At 52.3% G+C, this 17513-nt stretch overlaps 1 protein-coding gene across 7 annotated transcripts in view; it reads left to right on the top strand.

The window, feature by feature from the left end:
* Positions 1 to 2796: 2796 nt before the first annotated feature.
* The window catches only part of Acot7 (acyl-CoA thioesterase 7), a 91220-nt gene continuing 76503 nt past the window's right edge, over positions 2797 to 17513 (top strand). For 2 of the 7 annotated variants that reach the window (XM_070037220.1, XM_070037219.1), the window contains exons 1-2: positions 12375 to 12439; positions 12584 to 12790. In XM_070037220.1, coding sequence (XP_069893321.1) covers positions 12387 to 12439; positions 12584 to 12790 — 260 coding nt within the window. In that variant the 5' untranslated portion in view covers positions 12375 to 12386. The other 5 variants (XM_070037221.1, XM_070037222.1, XM_070037225.1 and 2 more) reach the window with 5 other exon arrangements.

Below are 17513 nucleotides of genomic sequence, written 5' to 3'. Positions count from 1 at the left end.
AGCAAGGAGGCAGAGGTTCATGAAAAAGCCACTAGGTCAAGGAAGGTGGGGGGCCTTTCAGTTGGTCCCACAATGGGATGTTTACAGCTGGGCTCAGGCGGATTGCCCTGCCTGCACTTCAAACAAGTTCACTGGTACCTGGGATTTTGCCTGGCATCTGTATGGGCCTGGGTGTGTGTGTGGGTCAATCCTTCATATTCCATCTTTAGATACATAAAATGATTGGGCCAAGAGAGGAGAGGCAAAGGTTACAGACGTGAGCCACGGGCTCCTGGCCACAACTGGCTTTCTTAAGCTACCTACCTTTCCAGTCTAGCAGTCCAAGCCTTTACATTCTTTCTCTCTCTCCCTCCCTCCTTTCTCCCTCCCTCCCTCTCTCTCCTCCTCACTCTCTTTCCCCTTCCCTCCTTCCTCCTCACTCCTTCCCCCTCCCCTCCCTCTCTCTGTCTCCAGTATCAGGCCTGGAAATCTGTTTTTGTTTTGTTGTTGTTGGTCTTAGGGCTTGAACTCTGAGCCTGGGCACTATCCCTCAGCTCTTCAGCTCAAGACGAGTGCTCTACTGCTTGAGCCACAGTGCCACCTCCGGTTTTCTAGTGGTTTATTGGAGATAAGAGTCTCACAGACTTTCCTGCCCGGGCTGGCTTTGAACCGTGATCCTCAGATCTCAGCCTTCTAAATAGCTAGGATGACAGGCGTGAGCCACCAGCACCTGGCTGTCCTGGCCTCCCCACCCCCCAAGGCTGGTGATTTACCACTTGAGCTATACCTCTACTTCCAGTTTTTTGCTGGTTAACTGGAGAGAAGAGTCTCTGGGATTTGTATACCTTGGCTGTCTTTACACTGTAATCCTCAGATCAACCTCCTGAGTATAGGTGTGAGCTGCTGGCTCCCAGCTGATTTTCCCTTTTAGAAGAGACCTTACTTGGTTGAGCACACCTGTACAAACAGGGCAGGGCTTCAGTAAATGCTTACTTTGCATTTACTATGGGGGGGGGGTGGGGTGGCCTTTGATGGGAAACAGAACTTTGCAACTCACAGAACAAAGAGGAAAAAAAATTACTCACTCCCCCCACCCCCCTGCCCCACCAAGTTTGGGATTGCTTGGGCTTGAACTCAGGGCTTCTTGCTGAGTCCTACCTTAGCTTTTCCCTGCTCAAGGCTAGAGCCATACCTCCACTTCCAGGTTCATCCTGGTTAACTGGAGGTGAGACTCACAGGCTTGCCTCCCACAGGCTGGCTTGGAATCAGAAACCTTAGATCTCAGCCTCCTGAGCAGCTAGAATCACACATATGAGCTAGTAGTGCCAGCATGCACTGATCTTTGAAGTCTGTTTGCTGCAGTTGGACAGAGCACTTCCATTTTCTGCATTTCTGCCTCCCAAGTAGGTGGGATTAGAAGTGCAAATTACCACACCTCTCAGCTAACCCCCCTAATTTATTAAACAACCACACCTTGGTTTAGTAGGTGAGTGTTGTTACCCATTTATTAAAAAAAAAAATGCTTTGCCTAAAGCCCCAAACCTGGTTAGTTTGCTAGTTCCTGTTTCAGATGGAGCTAGGTAAAGAAGTCAGGAGCTACAGCAAGGTAGGCAGTTCTGCACTACTGAACTTTATCCCTCCCACCGCCCCACAACAAAACTATGTTAGGGTAACCTCAAACCACCCCCAAATCAAACTGGTGCCAGGTGTTGCAGATCCGTGGGAGTGACAGCTTCTTCAGAACCTACATGGGTTGGTCTGTCTCTATTGGGTGGTGACTTCAGTAGGCCTTTGTTCCTTTATGTTTTGTTTGTGCTGGTTGTGGGGCTTGAACTCAGGGCCTGCACCCTGTCTCTGTACTCAAGGCTGGTGCTCTACCACTTGAGCCACAGCACCACTTACGGCTTTTTCACCAAAAAGCCATTGGAGTTAAGAGTCTCTTCCTGCATAAGCTGGCTTTGAACCTCCATCCTCAGATCTGTCTCCTGAATGGCTGACAGCCGTGAGCCACTGTATAATTTTATTAAACTTGATCACGTCTATGTTCCCTAGAAAATTGGGGAAAAAAAGTTCAATCTCACAAGGCAGAAAAAAATCTCTCCACACTGCGCGTCGGAGCAGCCGACCGCAGTTCCCTCCTTTCAGGTATTATTTGTGATTCTGATCGGGGCTTGCATCCCTGGGTCTGCACCCCGACTTAGCGGGACTGGACTGCATCCCGGGGCCGCACCCCGACTTAGCGGGACTGGACTGCATCCCGGGGCCGCACCCCGACTTAGCGGGACTGGACTGCATCCCGGGGCCGCACCCCGACTTAGCGGGACTGGACTGCATCCCGGGGCTGCACCCCGACTTGGCGGAGCTGCACCCCGGGGCTGCACCCCGACTTAGCGGGACTGGACTGCACCCCGGGTCCGCACCCCGACTTAACGGGACTGGACTGCATCCCGGGGCTGCACCCCGACTTGGCGGGTCTGCACCCCGGGTCCGCATCCCGACTTAGCGGGACTGGACTGCATCCCGGGGCTGCACCCCGGAGCCGCACCCCGACTTAGCGGGGCTGCATCCCGGGGCCGCACAGCACCCCGGGCCCGGCGGGCGCCCCGGGTGTCCTTGGACGGCGCGGGGATCGGGGAAGGCGGCTCTCGCGGGGGCCGGCCCAAGCCCGGGCTCCGCGGTGACCTCATCCGGCCCCGGCCCCGGCGGGCAGCGAATCGCTGCGCGGGCGCCGGGAACGCCCCGCACGAGCTCGGCCCCGGCGGAGGCAGCGCACGCGCCCCGGGGGCTCCGCGACTCGGCCGGCCCGCCAGCCCTGAGGGGGATCGGGCCGCGGCCACGCGCCGGCTCCCCACCGTCGCCCGCGCCGTGCAACCGCCACCGAACCTTCTGGAAGCAGCGCTCCCGCGGCCGACCCGGAATCGGACGGCTGCGCCGGCGCCAGCGGCCTTGGCGTCTCGCGGGGAGGGGAACGGGGCGGGGCGAGCGCGGGGGCGGGGCGAGCGCGGGGAGGCGGCGCGCGATTCGCCCCCGGCGCGCAGGCCCCGCCTCTCCGGCGCCATGGCCCCGCCCCCGCCCTCCCCCTCCATGGCGCCGCCCGGGCTCATTCATTCCGCGCCGGGCCTGACGGACACCTGCGTTCGGCTCCCGCCACCCCAGGCCGCCACCGCCGCCGCCGCCACCGCCGCCAGCATGTCCGGCCCCGACGCCGAGACGCCATCCGCCATCCAGATCTGCCGGTAAGACAACGGCCCGCCGGGCCATGCGGCCCCCGACTCCCGCGGGCCCGCGGCCCCCGCCCGCCGGCGCCACCCCAGTCCCTGCCCTTCCGCACCCCGGGCCGCGCCGGGCGGGCCGCCGGCCCACCGCGCCCACCCACCCCGGCCCGCCGGCCGGCCCGCCGCAGCCGGGATGCGCCCGGCGATGCTGCGGCCCGGGCGGCTCCGCCCCTCGGCTTCCTGGCCGCATCCCAAGGGCGGCGGCCGCGGTGACCGCGGTCCGGTTCGGGAAAGCCGGGCCGTGCCGGCGGCCCGCGACGGGAGGTGGTGGTGGTGGCGGGCCGTGCGCCGGCGGACCAGCGCCCCGCGGGGGCCTCCCCGCGCCAGGCCTCGGCCTCCGCCGGCGGAGGTGCGGGGCAGGTGCCCGGAGCCCGGCTCGCTGACGCGGATGCGCGCCCCGGGGGAAGGGCCGCAGAGCCGCCGGGCCTCGCGCGCACCGCTCGGGTGATGGGGAAATCCGGGGCTGAAAGCAAGAACCGAGAACGCGGACTCTCCCTCGAGAAGAAAGGCGTGGGTCATTGGGCCTGGAGGTGTTTCACACAATAGGGGAAACGGATGCTCTCATGTGCCCGCCATGCCAGGGCCTCCACCCACCTGGCCCTGCTCAGATAGACCCGGCCCCCAGAGGAAGCTGGAGGTAGAAGATGAGCAGGCTCCCCTCCCAGAGGTGGTGGGGAGGGCAGCCTCAAGGTTATCCTGCGGCTCCTCTGGCAGGATCAGAAGCAGACACGAGCTGGCTGGCATTTGTGCATGTACTAAGAAAGAACCGCGAGTGTGGGCACAGTGGCCTGCATGGGGTCCCTCCTGCCTGGCGACCAACATCCACGGTCAGTTTGGAGCTTGGGCATCGCACTGCCCTTGGACCCACGCCATGTCACTGTGCTGTGGCTGTGGTGCCCTTTCTGGAAGGCCAGCCATGCATATGTGTACACACGCACATGCACACGTATACACATAACATATATATGTGTCTGCATAAATACAGCTCCTTGTTTCCAAGTCCACATTTTGACCCGGCAGAGGTCATTTCTTGACCTCCAGGTCAGTTTTCACCTTTCCAGAGAGAGGAAATGATCTCTGAAGGAATTCCTGCTCTGTTTGCTGCTTCCTTATTGCCTCTCTGTGGCTGTTCTTACCTGTGTAAGGCTCAATTGGGGCCTTACCCCCAAAAGTAATGCAAGGCGATGATGTTTGGAGATAGGTGATGGAGATAGGTTTGGAGATAGGGGTGGGGACCTTTGGCTTAATGAGCTTGTTTATACACAGCTCACCCTATTTGGTTTGCTCAGCTTCTCTGGGAGGCTGGATCGGAAAGTCCTTCACCTTCTTGCTGTGTAGAGGTGGAAATGAAGGTTTCTGGAAAACTGAGTAATTCAATAAGGCTGTCCATCTCTGGAGAGCTGTGGGGGCAGCTTGATTCCAACGTCTCTGTTTCCACATGCAGTGCTCTTTATTCCATGCTCTCGAATGAAGAAAATACTGATAAAATCCTGCAGATTTCTGTCCATTTTGTCTCTTTTTCAGCTAGTTTCTAGTAGCTGATGAATATTTGTCGCTTTAGACATGCCCATCCATCCATAAGCATCTCTGTGCTGTTTTTTTTTTTTTTTGTACCAATATTGGAGCTTGACCTCGAAGTCTAGGCACCATTCCTTAGCTTTATTCACTCAAGGCTGGTGTTCTACAACTTGAGCCACAGCTCCACTTCTGGCTTTTTGGTGGTTAATTGGAGATAAGAGTATCATGGGTTGAGTGCTGGTGGCTCACTCCTCTAATCCTAGCTGCTTAGGAGGCTGAGATCTGAGGACTGCAAAGCCAGCCAGGCAGAAAAGTCCCCTTGAGACTCTTATCTCCAGTTAACCACAAAAAACTGGAAGTGGCACTGTGGCTTAAAGTGGTAGAATGCTACTATCCTTGAGTGAAGAAGTTCAGGGACAGTGCCTAGGCCCAGAGTTTTTGCCCCACAACTGACAGAGTTTCACAGACTTTCCACTGTCTGGTCTAGCTGCAAACCACAATAAGCAGATCTCAGCCTCCTGAATAGCTAAAATTACAGGTGTGAGCCACTGTCACCTGGCTCTTCTGCTTGTTTTATTTTTATTTTTTGTTGGTCATGGGGCCTGAACTCTGGGCGTGGGCGCTGTCCCTCAGCTCTTCAGCTGTTGACTAGTGCTCTACTACTTGAGCCTCAGCCCCACTTCCGGCTTTTTCTGCTTATGTGGTGCTGAGGAATCGAACCCAGGGCCTCATGCATGCAAGGCAAGTGCTCTACCACTGAGCCACCTTCTCAGCCCCCCCTGCTTGTTTTTTAGTAGCTAAGTGGAGATAAGGGTCTCCTGGACTTTCTGCTCAGGCTGGCTTTGAACTATAATCCTCAGATCTCAGCTTCCTGAGTAGGATATGCCACCAGTGCCTGGTTTCCTCCCTCCCTTTCTCCCTCCCTCCTTCCTTCTTGGGCATTGTTTCTAAACTGCACCACTTGAGCCATAGCACCTCTTCTGGCTTTTTCTCATGGACTTTCCTAGGTTGCCATAGAACCTCAGTCCTCAGTCCTCAGTTTTCCCGAGTAGCTAGGATTACAGGTGTGAGCCACTGCCACCTAGTGTGTCCCTTTTCTTACTGCCTCTTGCTGTTACTCATGACCAGGATTCCTGGCTGAGGTGAGCCCCTGGGGACAGAGCATGACTGCCAGGGGAGGGGGAGCCCTGAAGAGGGCTGTGGACTCCTGTGCTTGACCCAGAGGGACTCCAGAACACTGGAGAATGGGCCTTGCCAGGGTGAGGAGCCCTTTAAGGACATCTGAGCCTACGCCCTCATTGAAAGAAGAGCCTCCTGGCCTAGCACATCCGAGAGCGCCATGAATTTAACAAGATTCCACCTGATACCTCCAAGGAGCAAAGCGCTGGGACAAGTGGAAAGTTTAGTCTGTTGAGAGGGTACGGTCTCCCAGAGCAAGGATGCAGCGCTCCTGTCACCCTAGAGTCAGGTGGCCGTGTGCTGTCACTTCAGCAGCCGTTGGAGGTCTGGGGCTTCGGAGGCAGGTGTGGGCTGTGGGAACAGGTGGCTCTGCAGTCTTGGGCTTGGGGTGAATTTGTCCTCTGCCCCTTGGTGGCTCAGTGACCTGAAGTCTGCCGCTTAACCTCCCCATGTCCTCATTCTCTTGCTGCCCAGGCAGCATCACGGGAAGTGCTCTGTGAGGTGGGACGCAGGCCCAGGAGGGCGGCGCCCTGCGTTCCCACCCAGCTCTCACAGGTTGCGGTGGCCTCCACGCCTTAACCTCACTCCTGTACCTCACTCCTCCTTGGCTTTCGTGTTGTAGAGTGAAGGCAGTTGAGTGGCTGTTTGGATTTTGTAAAGATTGATAACTGATGAGCTTTGTCTTGTTTCCAGCACATGCAAATGCAAAAGGAAACCCTTGAGAACCAGAACTTTGGGTTATCAGGCCCATGTGGGTCATGTCTCCGCTTCCTTTTGATCCACCCGAAAGAGACACAGTCCTCAAACAGCTGTGCCCATGGAGGGGCCTGGATCTTAGTGTGAGGCTGCCCAGGTGGCACAGCCTTGGAACCCCACATCCAACACCAGGGCCCAGAACCCCACCCCCACCCCAAAATCAAGGCTCAGAACCCGACCCCCACATCCAAGACCGGGGCTCAGAACCCCACCCCCACATCCAAGACCAGGACTCAGAACTCTACTCCCACCCCAAGACCAGGGCTCAGAACCCCACCCCCCACCCCCAAGACCAGGGCCCAGAACTCCACCTCACCCCAAGATCAGAGCTTAGAACCCTACCACACCCCAAGACCAGGGCTCAGAACCCCCACCCCAAGACCAGGGCCCAGAACCACACCCCCACCCCAAGACCAGGGTCTAGAACCCCACCTCCACCCCCAAGACCAGGGCCCAGAACCCCACCCCCACCCCAGGACAAGGGCTCAGAACCCCACCTCAACCCCAAGACCAGGGCCCAGAACTCCACCCCCACCCCAAGACCAGGGTCCAGAACCCCACCCCAAGACCAGGACTCAGAACCCCACCCCAAGACCAGGGCCCAGAACCCCACCCCCACCCCAAGACCAGGGCTCAGAACCCCACACCCACATCCAAGACCAGGGCTTAGAACTCTACCCCACCCCAAGACCAGGACTCAGAATTCCACCCATCCCAAGACCAGGGCTCAGAACCCCACCCTGACATCCGAGACCAGGGCTCAAACTTGGTATCTGATGCTTTTGCTCATTGGCTAGTGCTTTACCACCTGAGCTACACCTTTAATCATTGGAACCTTATTTGTGTGTGTTTGTGTGCCCATCCTGGGGCTTGAACTCAGGGCCTGGACACTCACTGTTCCTGAGCTTTTGTGCTCAAGGCTAGTGCTCTACCATTTGAGCCACAGTTTCACTTCCAGTTTTTTTTTGTGGCAAATTGGAGATAAGAGTCTCATGGAGTTTTCTGCCTGGGACCATCTTTGAACCTTGATCCTCATATCTTAGTCTTCTGAGTAACTAAGATTACAGGTTTGATCCTCTAGCACCCAGCAGCGTTGTCTTTGACTTTATAATGGAATTGATGAAAACATATGATCTGATTTTTTTCTTTTTTTTGGTCATGGGGCTTGAACTCTGGGCCTGGGCGCTGTCCCTCAGCTCTTCAGCTCAAGGCTAGCGCTCTACCACTTGAGCTACAGCGCCACTTCCGGTTTTCTGGTGGTTTATTGGAGATAGGAGTCTCACGGTCTCTCTTGCCCGGGCTGGCTTTGAACCGCGATCCTCAGATCTCAGCCTCCTGAGTAGCTAGGATTACAGGCGTGAGCCATAAGCGCCCGGTGCTTTTTTTTTTTTTTTTTTTTTTGTTGGTTGTGGGGTTTGAACTGTGGGCTTGGGCACTGTCCCTCAGCTCTTCAGCTCAGGGCACTGTTGTACTGCTTGAGCCACAGCACCACTTCTGGTTTTCTTGTGGTTTCTTAGAGATAAGAGTTTCATGGACTTTCGTTGCCCAGGCTGGCTTTGAACCCAGATCCTCAGATCTCAGCCTCCTGAATAGCTAGGATTACAGGCGTGAGCCACTGGTGCCTGGCTGTCCTTGTGGTTTTCACTCAAGGCTGTTGCTCTGCCAGTTGAGCCACAGCTCTACTTTCAGCTTTTTGCTGATTAATTGGAGATAAGAGTCTCACAGACTTTCCTGCAGGGGCTGATTTAAACCATCATCCTCAGATCTCAGCCTACTGAGTAGCTAGGTTTACAAGAGTGAGCCACCAGCTCCTGGCATTATTTTCTTCTGTTTCTTTTTTTTTTCTGTCGGTTGTGAGGCTTGAACTCTGGGCCTGGGTTCTGTCCCTCAGCTCTTCTTGTTCAGGGCTTGCACTGTACCATTTGAGCCATACCTCCAGTTTGGCTTTTTGCTATTTAATTGAAGGTATAGTCTCTCAGACTTTTCTGCCCAGCTGGATTTGAATCTTGATCCTCCAGTTTTCAGCTGGCTCCTGGTTTTATTTATTTTGAGACAAGGTCTCCCTATATTCCCCTGGCTGGCTTTGAACTTCTTGAATCCCTGATGTGTCTATCTCAGCCTCCTGAGTAGCTAGACCTATTGGTGGGCACCACTATACTGACCGTGTTTTTAATTTTATATATATATATATATATATATATATATATATATATATATATATATATATATACATATATATATGTATTATATTTTTAATTTTTTTTTTGCCGGTCATTGCACTTGAACTTTGGGCCTGGGTGCTATCCCTGAGCTAACACTCTACCACATGAGCCACAACACCACTTTTTTTTTTTTTTTTTGGTGATTAATTGGAGATAGTCTCAGAGAGGGTCTGGGAAAGTGGCTCAGTGGGAGATTGCTTGCCTTGCATGCTCGAGGCCCTGGGTTCGATTCCTCAGCACCACATAAGCAGAAAAAGCCAGAAGTGGTGCTGTGGCTGCAATGGTAGAGTGCTAGCCTTGAGCTGAAGAGCTGAGAGACAGCGCCTAGGCCCAGAGTTTAGGCCCCATGACCAGACCAAAAAAAAAAAAAAAAAAAAAAGAGTCTCATAGACTTTCCTGCTTGAGCTGGCTTCAAACTGCCATCCTCAGATCTCAGCCTCCTGAGTAAGTAAGATTACAGGCGTGAGCCACCAGCACCTGGTGTGGTATTTTTTTTAAATTAATTAATTATTGCAGTACTGGGGATTGAATCAGCATTGTAGATGCTGAGCACATTCTCTGCTTCTGACTTACATCCCCAGCCAAGATTTTTTGTTTTTTATTTTGGTTGGTTGTAGGGTTTGAACTCAGGTTCTTGGCGTGTCCCTGAGCTCTTTTGCTCTTCAGCCGTGGTCTTAAGATCTCAGCTGCTTGAGTAGCTAGGATTACAGGTGCAAGCCACTGGTGTCTAGCTCTCTAGTTGCTTTTTATTTTATTTCTTGGCTGTGGAGCTTTAAGTCAAGGCCTGGGCACTGTCTCTGAACCTCTTTGTGCTTGAGTCAAAAGCGCCACTTCTGGTTTTTAGTGGTTAACTGGGGATAAGAGTCTACTAGGGATTTTTCTGCCTGGGCTCGCTTTGAACCACAATCCTCAGATCTCTGTCTCCTGAGCAGCTAGGATTAGAGGCGTGAGCCACTGGTGCCTGGTGTCAGGTTGCTTTTTATTATTTATTTATTAATTTTTGTCGGTCATGGGGCCTGAACTCTGAGCCTGGGTGCTGCCCCTCAGGTCTTTCAGCTCAAGGATAGTGCTCTACCACTTGAGCCGCAGCGCTACTTCCAGCTTTTTCTGCTTATGTGGTGCTGAAGATTTGAACCTTGGGCCTCATGCATGCAAGTCAAGCATTCTACCCTGAGCCACCTTCCCAGCCCCGAGGTTGCCTTTTAGAAAATGGGGTCTAGGAGCCAGGCGCTGGTGGCTCACGCCTGTAATCCTAGCTACTCAGGAGGCTGAGATCTGAGGATCGCGGTTCACAGCCAGCCCGGGCAGGAGAAACCATGAGACTCCTATCTCTAATAAACCACCAGAAAACTGGAAGTGGCGCTGTAGCTCAAGTGGTAGAGCGCTCGCCTTGAGCTGAAGAGCAGAGGGACAGCGCCCAGGCCCAGAGTTCAAGCCCCACGACTGACAAAAAAAAAAAAAAAAAAAAAAGAAAATGGGGTCTAGAAGTTTTTCTGCCTGAGCAGGCTTCAAACTGCAGTCCTCCAGATCTCAGGATTCTGAGTAAGATGATAGGCTTGAGATACTGGCACCCGGCTTCTGGCCTTTTTTTTTTCTTCCAGTCTAGGGGCTTGAACTCTGGGCTTGGGCACTGTCCTTAAACATGGTTTAAAAGTCATTGTGATATACAGAGGGATTACCGTTTCATAAATCAGATAATGAATAAATTATTTGTGTGTGTGTGTGTGTGTGTGTGTGTGTGTGTGTGTGTGAGAGAGAGAGAGAGAGAGAGAGAGAGAGAGAGAGAGAGAGAGAGAGAGAGAGAGAGAGATGGGGCTTGAACTTGGGGTCTGGGTGCTGTCCCTGAGCTTTTTTGTTCAAGGCTAGCACTCTACTACTTTGAACCACAATACCACTTCCAGTTTTCTGGTGGTTGAAGTAACAGTCTCTCTGACTTTAACTCTTGTTCACTCATAGCTTTGAACTGTGGTATCAGGTCTTAGTTTCCTGAGTATCTATCTGGGCTTACAGGCATGAGCTACCTGGCTGAATACATTTCTTTTTGGACAGTGTTACCTCTTCCTTCACTCTCTCTCAGTTTTCACTCCCATTTCTGTCGCCAAGTTATGTTCATTTTCAGTATAGTGTCTACTGAGTACCAGTGTTGTATTCCTAAGCATTTTGTGCTCAAGGCAAGCGCTCTACCACGGCCACAGCGCCACTTCCAGCTTCCTGTGATTAATTAGAGATAAGAGTCTCACAGACTTGTTACCTGGTCAGGCTTGAACCTTGATCCTTCTAACTCAGCCTCCTGAGCAGCTAGGATTACAGGCATGAGCCACTGGCGCCTGGCTTCTGGCTTGTTTTTGAGACAGTCTCCTTAACTTTTGCCTGGGCTGGTCTAGAACTTTTTTTTTTTTGCCAGTCCTGGGGCTTAACATGCTAGGTGAGCACTCTACCACTAAGCCACCTTCCCAGCCCTGGTCTGGAACTTTGATCCTCCTTCTTCTAAGTAGCTGTGGTTGTTCTTAAAAGAAATGTGTCAGTTGAGGGGACACTAAGTTGTTAATGGATGCCTAGCTATGCAGTCTGGGTTTCCTGCAAAGCAGCCTGACTTGCAGGGAGCAGCTCGGAGTAGAGGGAAAGCAGAGGGCTCCAGCTGACTGTTTTAGAAGCTACAGGGTGGGGACATGAGGATTTGTCTCCTCTTCCTCCTCCTTCCTCTCCCCCCTAATCTGTAAGCCTTTGATGCCCCCCCCCACCCCCATGCCAGGCAAGTGTACCACCACTCGAGCCAGGCCCATAGCCCTGTGTTTTTTTTTAATTTTAATTTTTATTAGTGTGTGTGTGTGTGTGTGTGTGTGTGTGTGTGTGTGTGTGTGTGTGTGTGTGTGTGTGTGTGTGTGTGTGTGTGTGTGTGTGTGTGTGTGTGTGTGTGTGTGTGTTTTATTTTTGTTACTGGTTCTCCTTAACTTTGCCTGGGCTAGCCTTGAACTCATGATTGAGCTCCTGTTTCTGTCTCCCTAGTAGGCATCACTCCTGGCTGCCTTTGATGTTTTCTAAAGAATAAACATCACAAGCCCCTACCTGCAGAATTCTAGGCAGGAAGGGGAGGACCAGAGACTGGCATTTCCTCTGATGTCCGGCACCTGACTCATGGCTTCAGCCTCTGCCTTTGCTCAGCCTGGCTGCTGGACCATGACCTTTGTGCCGCTTGGCAGCCTCCCAGCCCTGCTGACAGCCACACACTGAGGGGTGTTGGGCCTCAGTAGAACCTGTGTTTCTATTGGGCAGAAACCAGGCATGGGCAAGCTGTGTGAGACTTGACATTCCTGGAGAAGGGGCTCTCGGCTGATCCTCCTTGTCCTGCAGAAGGTGCCCCGTTCTTCCTTCTGTCCATCCTGTTTGCTCCTGAGAGCTGGGCTGGGTGACTGCTTCAGGTTGTGTGGCTTTGGGCTGTGTAACTTCAGACCCAGTCATGAATTCCTTACATCCTTTGTTTCTGGAAGACGGCCTACTCATTGACTCACTGTGGGTAGAGGGAGAAGGAGGCCAGAGGGATTGGGAGGCCGTGTGGGATCAGGACAGGATCAGGACATTGGCTGAGCTGGTGGGGGGGGGGCACGGGAGCTAAGCCTTGTGCCTGCGGAAACCTGCCTGGCTTTGTTACTGCAGGATGAAACTGCTTGTCAAGGCTCTGTGCCTCAGGGCGCTCCGGAGGCAGGCAGCTACCCGGCGGCTGGCAGCCACGGGGAGGCTGGTGGCTGGCCAGAAACTCATGGGGCCCAGGGAAGGATGCTGGGCTTCCATCCACCAGGCTGTTGGAACCAGGACGCATCTTCCACAGTCTCAACTGGGCTTCACCACCATGGTAACAGGAAGGTAGGCTGGCTGGGAGGCTTCCTTTCCCCATGTGCTGCCCCAGGCCTCAGGCCCTGGGTTTGGAGGCCATTAGGAATCCCTGGGGATGAGCGGAGGGGGCTGGGCTTTGTTGTAGGTGGTGGAGATCTGGTGGTGTTCATCCAGTGGGCAGCAGAGGACCCCGGGTTCTAGGCATGGCAGCCAGGCTGCGGGAATCCGGGCCTGTGGGGCTTGTGGAGAGTTAGCTTGCAGCGTCCTGTGAGTCAGCAGATGCGCTACACTCCGCCACGCTACTCTTCCTGGAGCAGGCCCCGCGGGCAGGTCTGTTTTGGCAGGCTTGAAGTGTGACTGAAGGCCTGCAGGTTGGCTACAGGGCAGAGGAAGGCGTTCTGGCTGGCTGATCTTGACCCTTAGCTACTCTCAAATGACTTGTGTGTTTGTGCATTGGATTTCTCCTAAGCTTGGCATAGGTGCCCCTGTTAGTGCCAGTTGCATTCATACACTGTTCATTTTACCCGTGTGTGTGTGTGTGTGTGTGTGTGTGTGTGTGTGTGTGTGTGTGTGTGTGTGTGTGTGTGTGTGTGTGTGTGTGTGTGTGTGTGTGTGTGTGTGTGTGTGTGTGTGTGTGTGTGTGTGTGCAGCCTAGTGGCTGGTTTTTCAGTCTGCCACAGGGCCATGTGACCATGACCTCAGACAGTTTTTCCAGGTAGGGCAGAGGATGGTTGTTCTCCTGATAGTGGCTCCTAAGACCCTTGTCTTTGTAGATCACGAGGTGGTTGGTGCTCAGGGCCTCTAGATAGCTTCCAGGTGGAACTGGCATCTTGGGCAGGAACTTCAGTCCTACCCTGTATATCCTCTACACTCCTCTGTGAGGAGGGGCAGGTCCTGGGGTTGAGTTGAGTTTGTGAATTCTCCATAAAAACTTAGTAGGAGTTAGGGCTTGGGAGCTTCCCAGGTACGGGCCACCAGGGGGTCTTGGCCCAGGAGCCAGGAGATGACAGGTGATCTCTGTGCCCATGCCTTGCCCTCCTAAGCTCTTGTATTTAGCTGTTCCTGGGGTCTACCTTTAAGAGGTTCTGTCTGCCCCCCTCCCACCCGTGTGCCCTCCCATGTGCTGGAGTTTGAATTTAGGCACTGCTTGAGCCACACCTCTGGCTTGGTTGTGAGCTGTATAATGAATGAACGAGTTACTGTGAATGAAGCCCAGCCCAGCTCTGTGCTCCCAGGGGCTCTGATTTGTGGGTAGCGACGACCCTGGTGGCTTACGCCTGCCATCTGAGGTGAATGCTCCTGATGGCTGAGCCCGGAGCCTGTGTAGACTCCATGAAGGGGTCGGAAAAGCTACTCCCGGTGGACAGGGAGAGAGTGGACAGGAGCCGGGCAGGCGCGGCAGGGCTTTATTTCCTTACTTTTTGTTTTGAAGAAGCACAAAGGGTTTGAGTTCACCCTGTCAGTTTGTGAGTTCAGTGCCAGCTCCGTGGCTCTCCCGTCACTCTCCTCACCTCTCCAGCCCACGCAGGCTCTCAAGCCACCCGCGTCCACGCTCACATATGTACGTTGTTGTATGCCAGCATTTGCCCACTTTCCCTCTCCCTTCTCCTGCCCCTGCCACTTCAGGGAAGCGTTTTTTAAAAAGATAATTCTGTTGTTATTATGAAGGTGTTGCACAGTGGTCACCATCTCACAATGAGCACATTTCTAGTTTGGACAATGTCACCCCTTCCTTCACTTGGCCCCTCCTGTCCCTGTCCACAAGTTGCATCGTTCATTTCCACAGTGTCTGCTGAGTACCATGGCTGCATTTGTTCATCCTTCCTTCTTCCATTTCTGCACCCTTCTTTGTCCCCTGTCCCCCAAAAGACAAAAAAACTCAAAAGCAAAAACAACTGTCAGCCAGGCGCCAGTGGCTCACGCCTGTAATCCTGGCTACTCAGGAGGCTGAGATCTGAGGATCACGGTTCAAAGCCAGCCCGGGAAGGAAAGTCTGTGAGACTCTTATCTCCAATAAACCACTAGAAAACCAGAAGTGGCGCTGTGGCTCAAGCGGTAGAGTGCTTGCCTTGAGATGAAGAGCACAGGGACAGCGCCCAGGCCCCCAGAGTTCAAGCCCCACGACCGACAAAAAAAAAACCCCAAACCAAAACAAAAAAAAAACCAACTGTCATCACCACCACCACCATCACCACCAAAAAAACATGTTTCCATTTTGGGGAATTACTTTTTTTTTTTTTTTAATTTTTTTATTGTAAAGATACTATACAGAGGGTTACAGTTACATGAGTGAGGTAATGAGTACACTTCCTCTTGAACATTGTTGGGGAATTACTTTTGATAAATTAATTTTCTTTTCATTAAATTTGTCATTAAATTTCATGAATCTTCAGAAGAGGTACACTGCTGGGTTCCTCCCCTTAGAGTATCTGCCTTTAGTCTGACTGTGTGTGATTGCCTAGAGTCTTGTGTAGGTGATCATGTCTCAGTGTATTTTGGATCTGGTTTCAGCGTGTGAGAGAAAACATGTGCTGTTCGTCTCTCTGAGCTTGTCTTACCTCACTTAACATGATTTGTTCTAGGTCCATCCATTTTTCAGGGAAGTTTTTGGGGTGTACTGTCTCATACCCATTGGTGGTATGGGGCTTCAGAGTCCACACATCTTGCCTACCCTTCCTTGCATTGTCGTCTTTACTGTAGCCATGGTCTCTCATTCTAGTTTGGATTGGCAGTTTCTTCATGGGTAATGATACCGAACATGTGTTTGTATGCTTATGAATATCTTTGGAGAATTGTTGAGTTAGGTCCTTTGCCTGTCATTGGCTTATTTATTTTATTTTTTTATTTTTGTCAGACGTGAGTCCTGAACTCTGGGCCTGGGCGCTGTCCCTCAGCTCTTCAGCTCAAGGCTAGCACTCTACCACTTGATTTTCTGCTTATGTGGTGCTGAGGAATCGAACCCAGGGCCTCATGCATGCAAGGCAAGCACTCTGCCACTGAGCCACCTTCCCAGCCCCTGGGACCATTTACAGATAGTTTTTTCAATTAATTATTTTTCTAGTCATTAAAAATTATTTTTTCAATCTAGGCGCCGGTGGCTCATGCCTGTAATCCTAGCTACTCAGAATCAGGGTTCAAAGTCAGCCTAGGCAGGAAAGACCGTAAGACTCTTATCTCCAATAAACCCCTAGAAAACCAGAAGTGGCTCTATGGCTCAATTGGTAGAGCGCTTGCCTTGAGCTGAAGAGCACCCAAGTCTGGAGTTCAAGCCCCATATTTTTTCAGTTAAAAAAAATATATATTTTTTTCAGTTAAAAAATTTTGCTGCCGGGGCTGGGAAGGCTCAGTGGTAGAGTGCTTGCTTTGCATGCCTGAGGCCCTGGGTTCGATTCCTCAGCACCACATAAGCAAAAAGAAAAAAGCCAGAAGTGGCATTGTGGCTCAAGTGGTAGAGCCAGGCCCCGAGTTCAGGCCCCATGACCGGACCCCCCCAAAAAAAAATTGCTGCCACATACATGCTAGTGGCTCACACCTGTAATCCTAGCTACTCAAAACCAGACTGGGCAAGAGTGAGAATCTCATCTCCAATTAACCACCAAAAATCCGCAAGTGGAGCTGTGGCTCAAGATTTAGAGTGTTTGCTTTGAGTAAAAGTAGTTCAGGGGCAGCACCCAGACCCTGAGTTAAAGTCCCAGGACCAGCACAAACAAACAAACAAATAAATAAATGAAAATGAAAAACATTTTCTGAAATACATATAGATACAGTTTGATTGTGCAGCTCCAATTACAGTTATGATGTGCATTCTTATTACATCCCATTTCCAAAGCACTTCAGCTTGTGAAACTGGATACTGTGCTAGGAGCAGTGGCTCAAGCCTGTAATCCCAGCTACTTGGGAGGCAGAGATAGGGGATTACTGTTCTAGGCCAGAGGTTTGAGAGACTTCCAGCTCAACCAGGGCTGGGTGTGACGGCCTGGTGGCTTGTTCTTCCAGCTGTGGGGAGTGCCAGGGCCGTGAGCAGTGACACCCACCTGTCATCCCAGTGACATGGGAAAGCACAAGTAGGCGGATCACAACCCAGGATGGCCTGGGTCTGAAGTGAGATCATTCCTCAAAAATAACCAAGGCAAAAAGTGCCCGGAAGTTTGGCTTAAGTAGTACAGCTCCTGCCTAGCAAGCACCAAGGACCTGAGTTCAATCCCCAGTCCCAGTGTTTTGCTATGTAGCCCGTGCCTCTGCCCCTCCTGAGTGCTAAGATTACAGGTGTGTAACAATATTTACATTCCACATCAGCTTTTACTATTTGGAGGTGGGGGTGTAGCATCGTGGTAGAAAAGTTGCCTAACTTATACAATGCCCTGGGTTTGATTTCCAGCACTACAAAAAGGAAACAAAATCTCACTTACATTGTTTTGTTACTGTTGTTGATAATTCTTTTGTTATCACATCTAAAAATCATTGCCAAATTTGAGGTGACAGAGCTGTACTTGTATGTTTAGACTTAGGTTTATCATTTTAGCTCTTACATTTAGGTATTTGACCTATTTTGAGTTAATTCTTATAGTTGTTTATGGTATGAGGTAGGGGTGCAGCTTCATTCTTTCGTGTGTGTGTGTGTGTGTGTGTGTGTGTGTGAGTGATGGGGCTTGAACTCGGAGCCTGGGTGCTGTCACTGAGCTCAATTGCTCAAGACTAGTGCTCTACCACTTTGAGCCACAGCTCCACTTTGGTTTTCTGGTGGAGATGAGAG

The sequence above is a fragment of the Dipodomys merriami genome, unplaced genomic scaffold, assembly GCF_024711535.1.
Source record: "Dipodomys merriami isolate MVZ:Mamm:240054 unplaced genomic scaffold, mDipMer1.0.p SCAF_28, whole genome shotgun sequence".
In the NCBI taxonomy this organism is placed as follows: Eukaryota; Metazoa; Chordata; class Mammalia; order Rodentia; family Heteromyidae; genus Dipodomys; species Dipodomys merriami.
The sequence above is the reverse complement of the archived record's forward strand: the minus strand, read 5'-3'. Positions and strand labels throughout refer to the sequence as shown.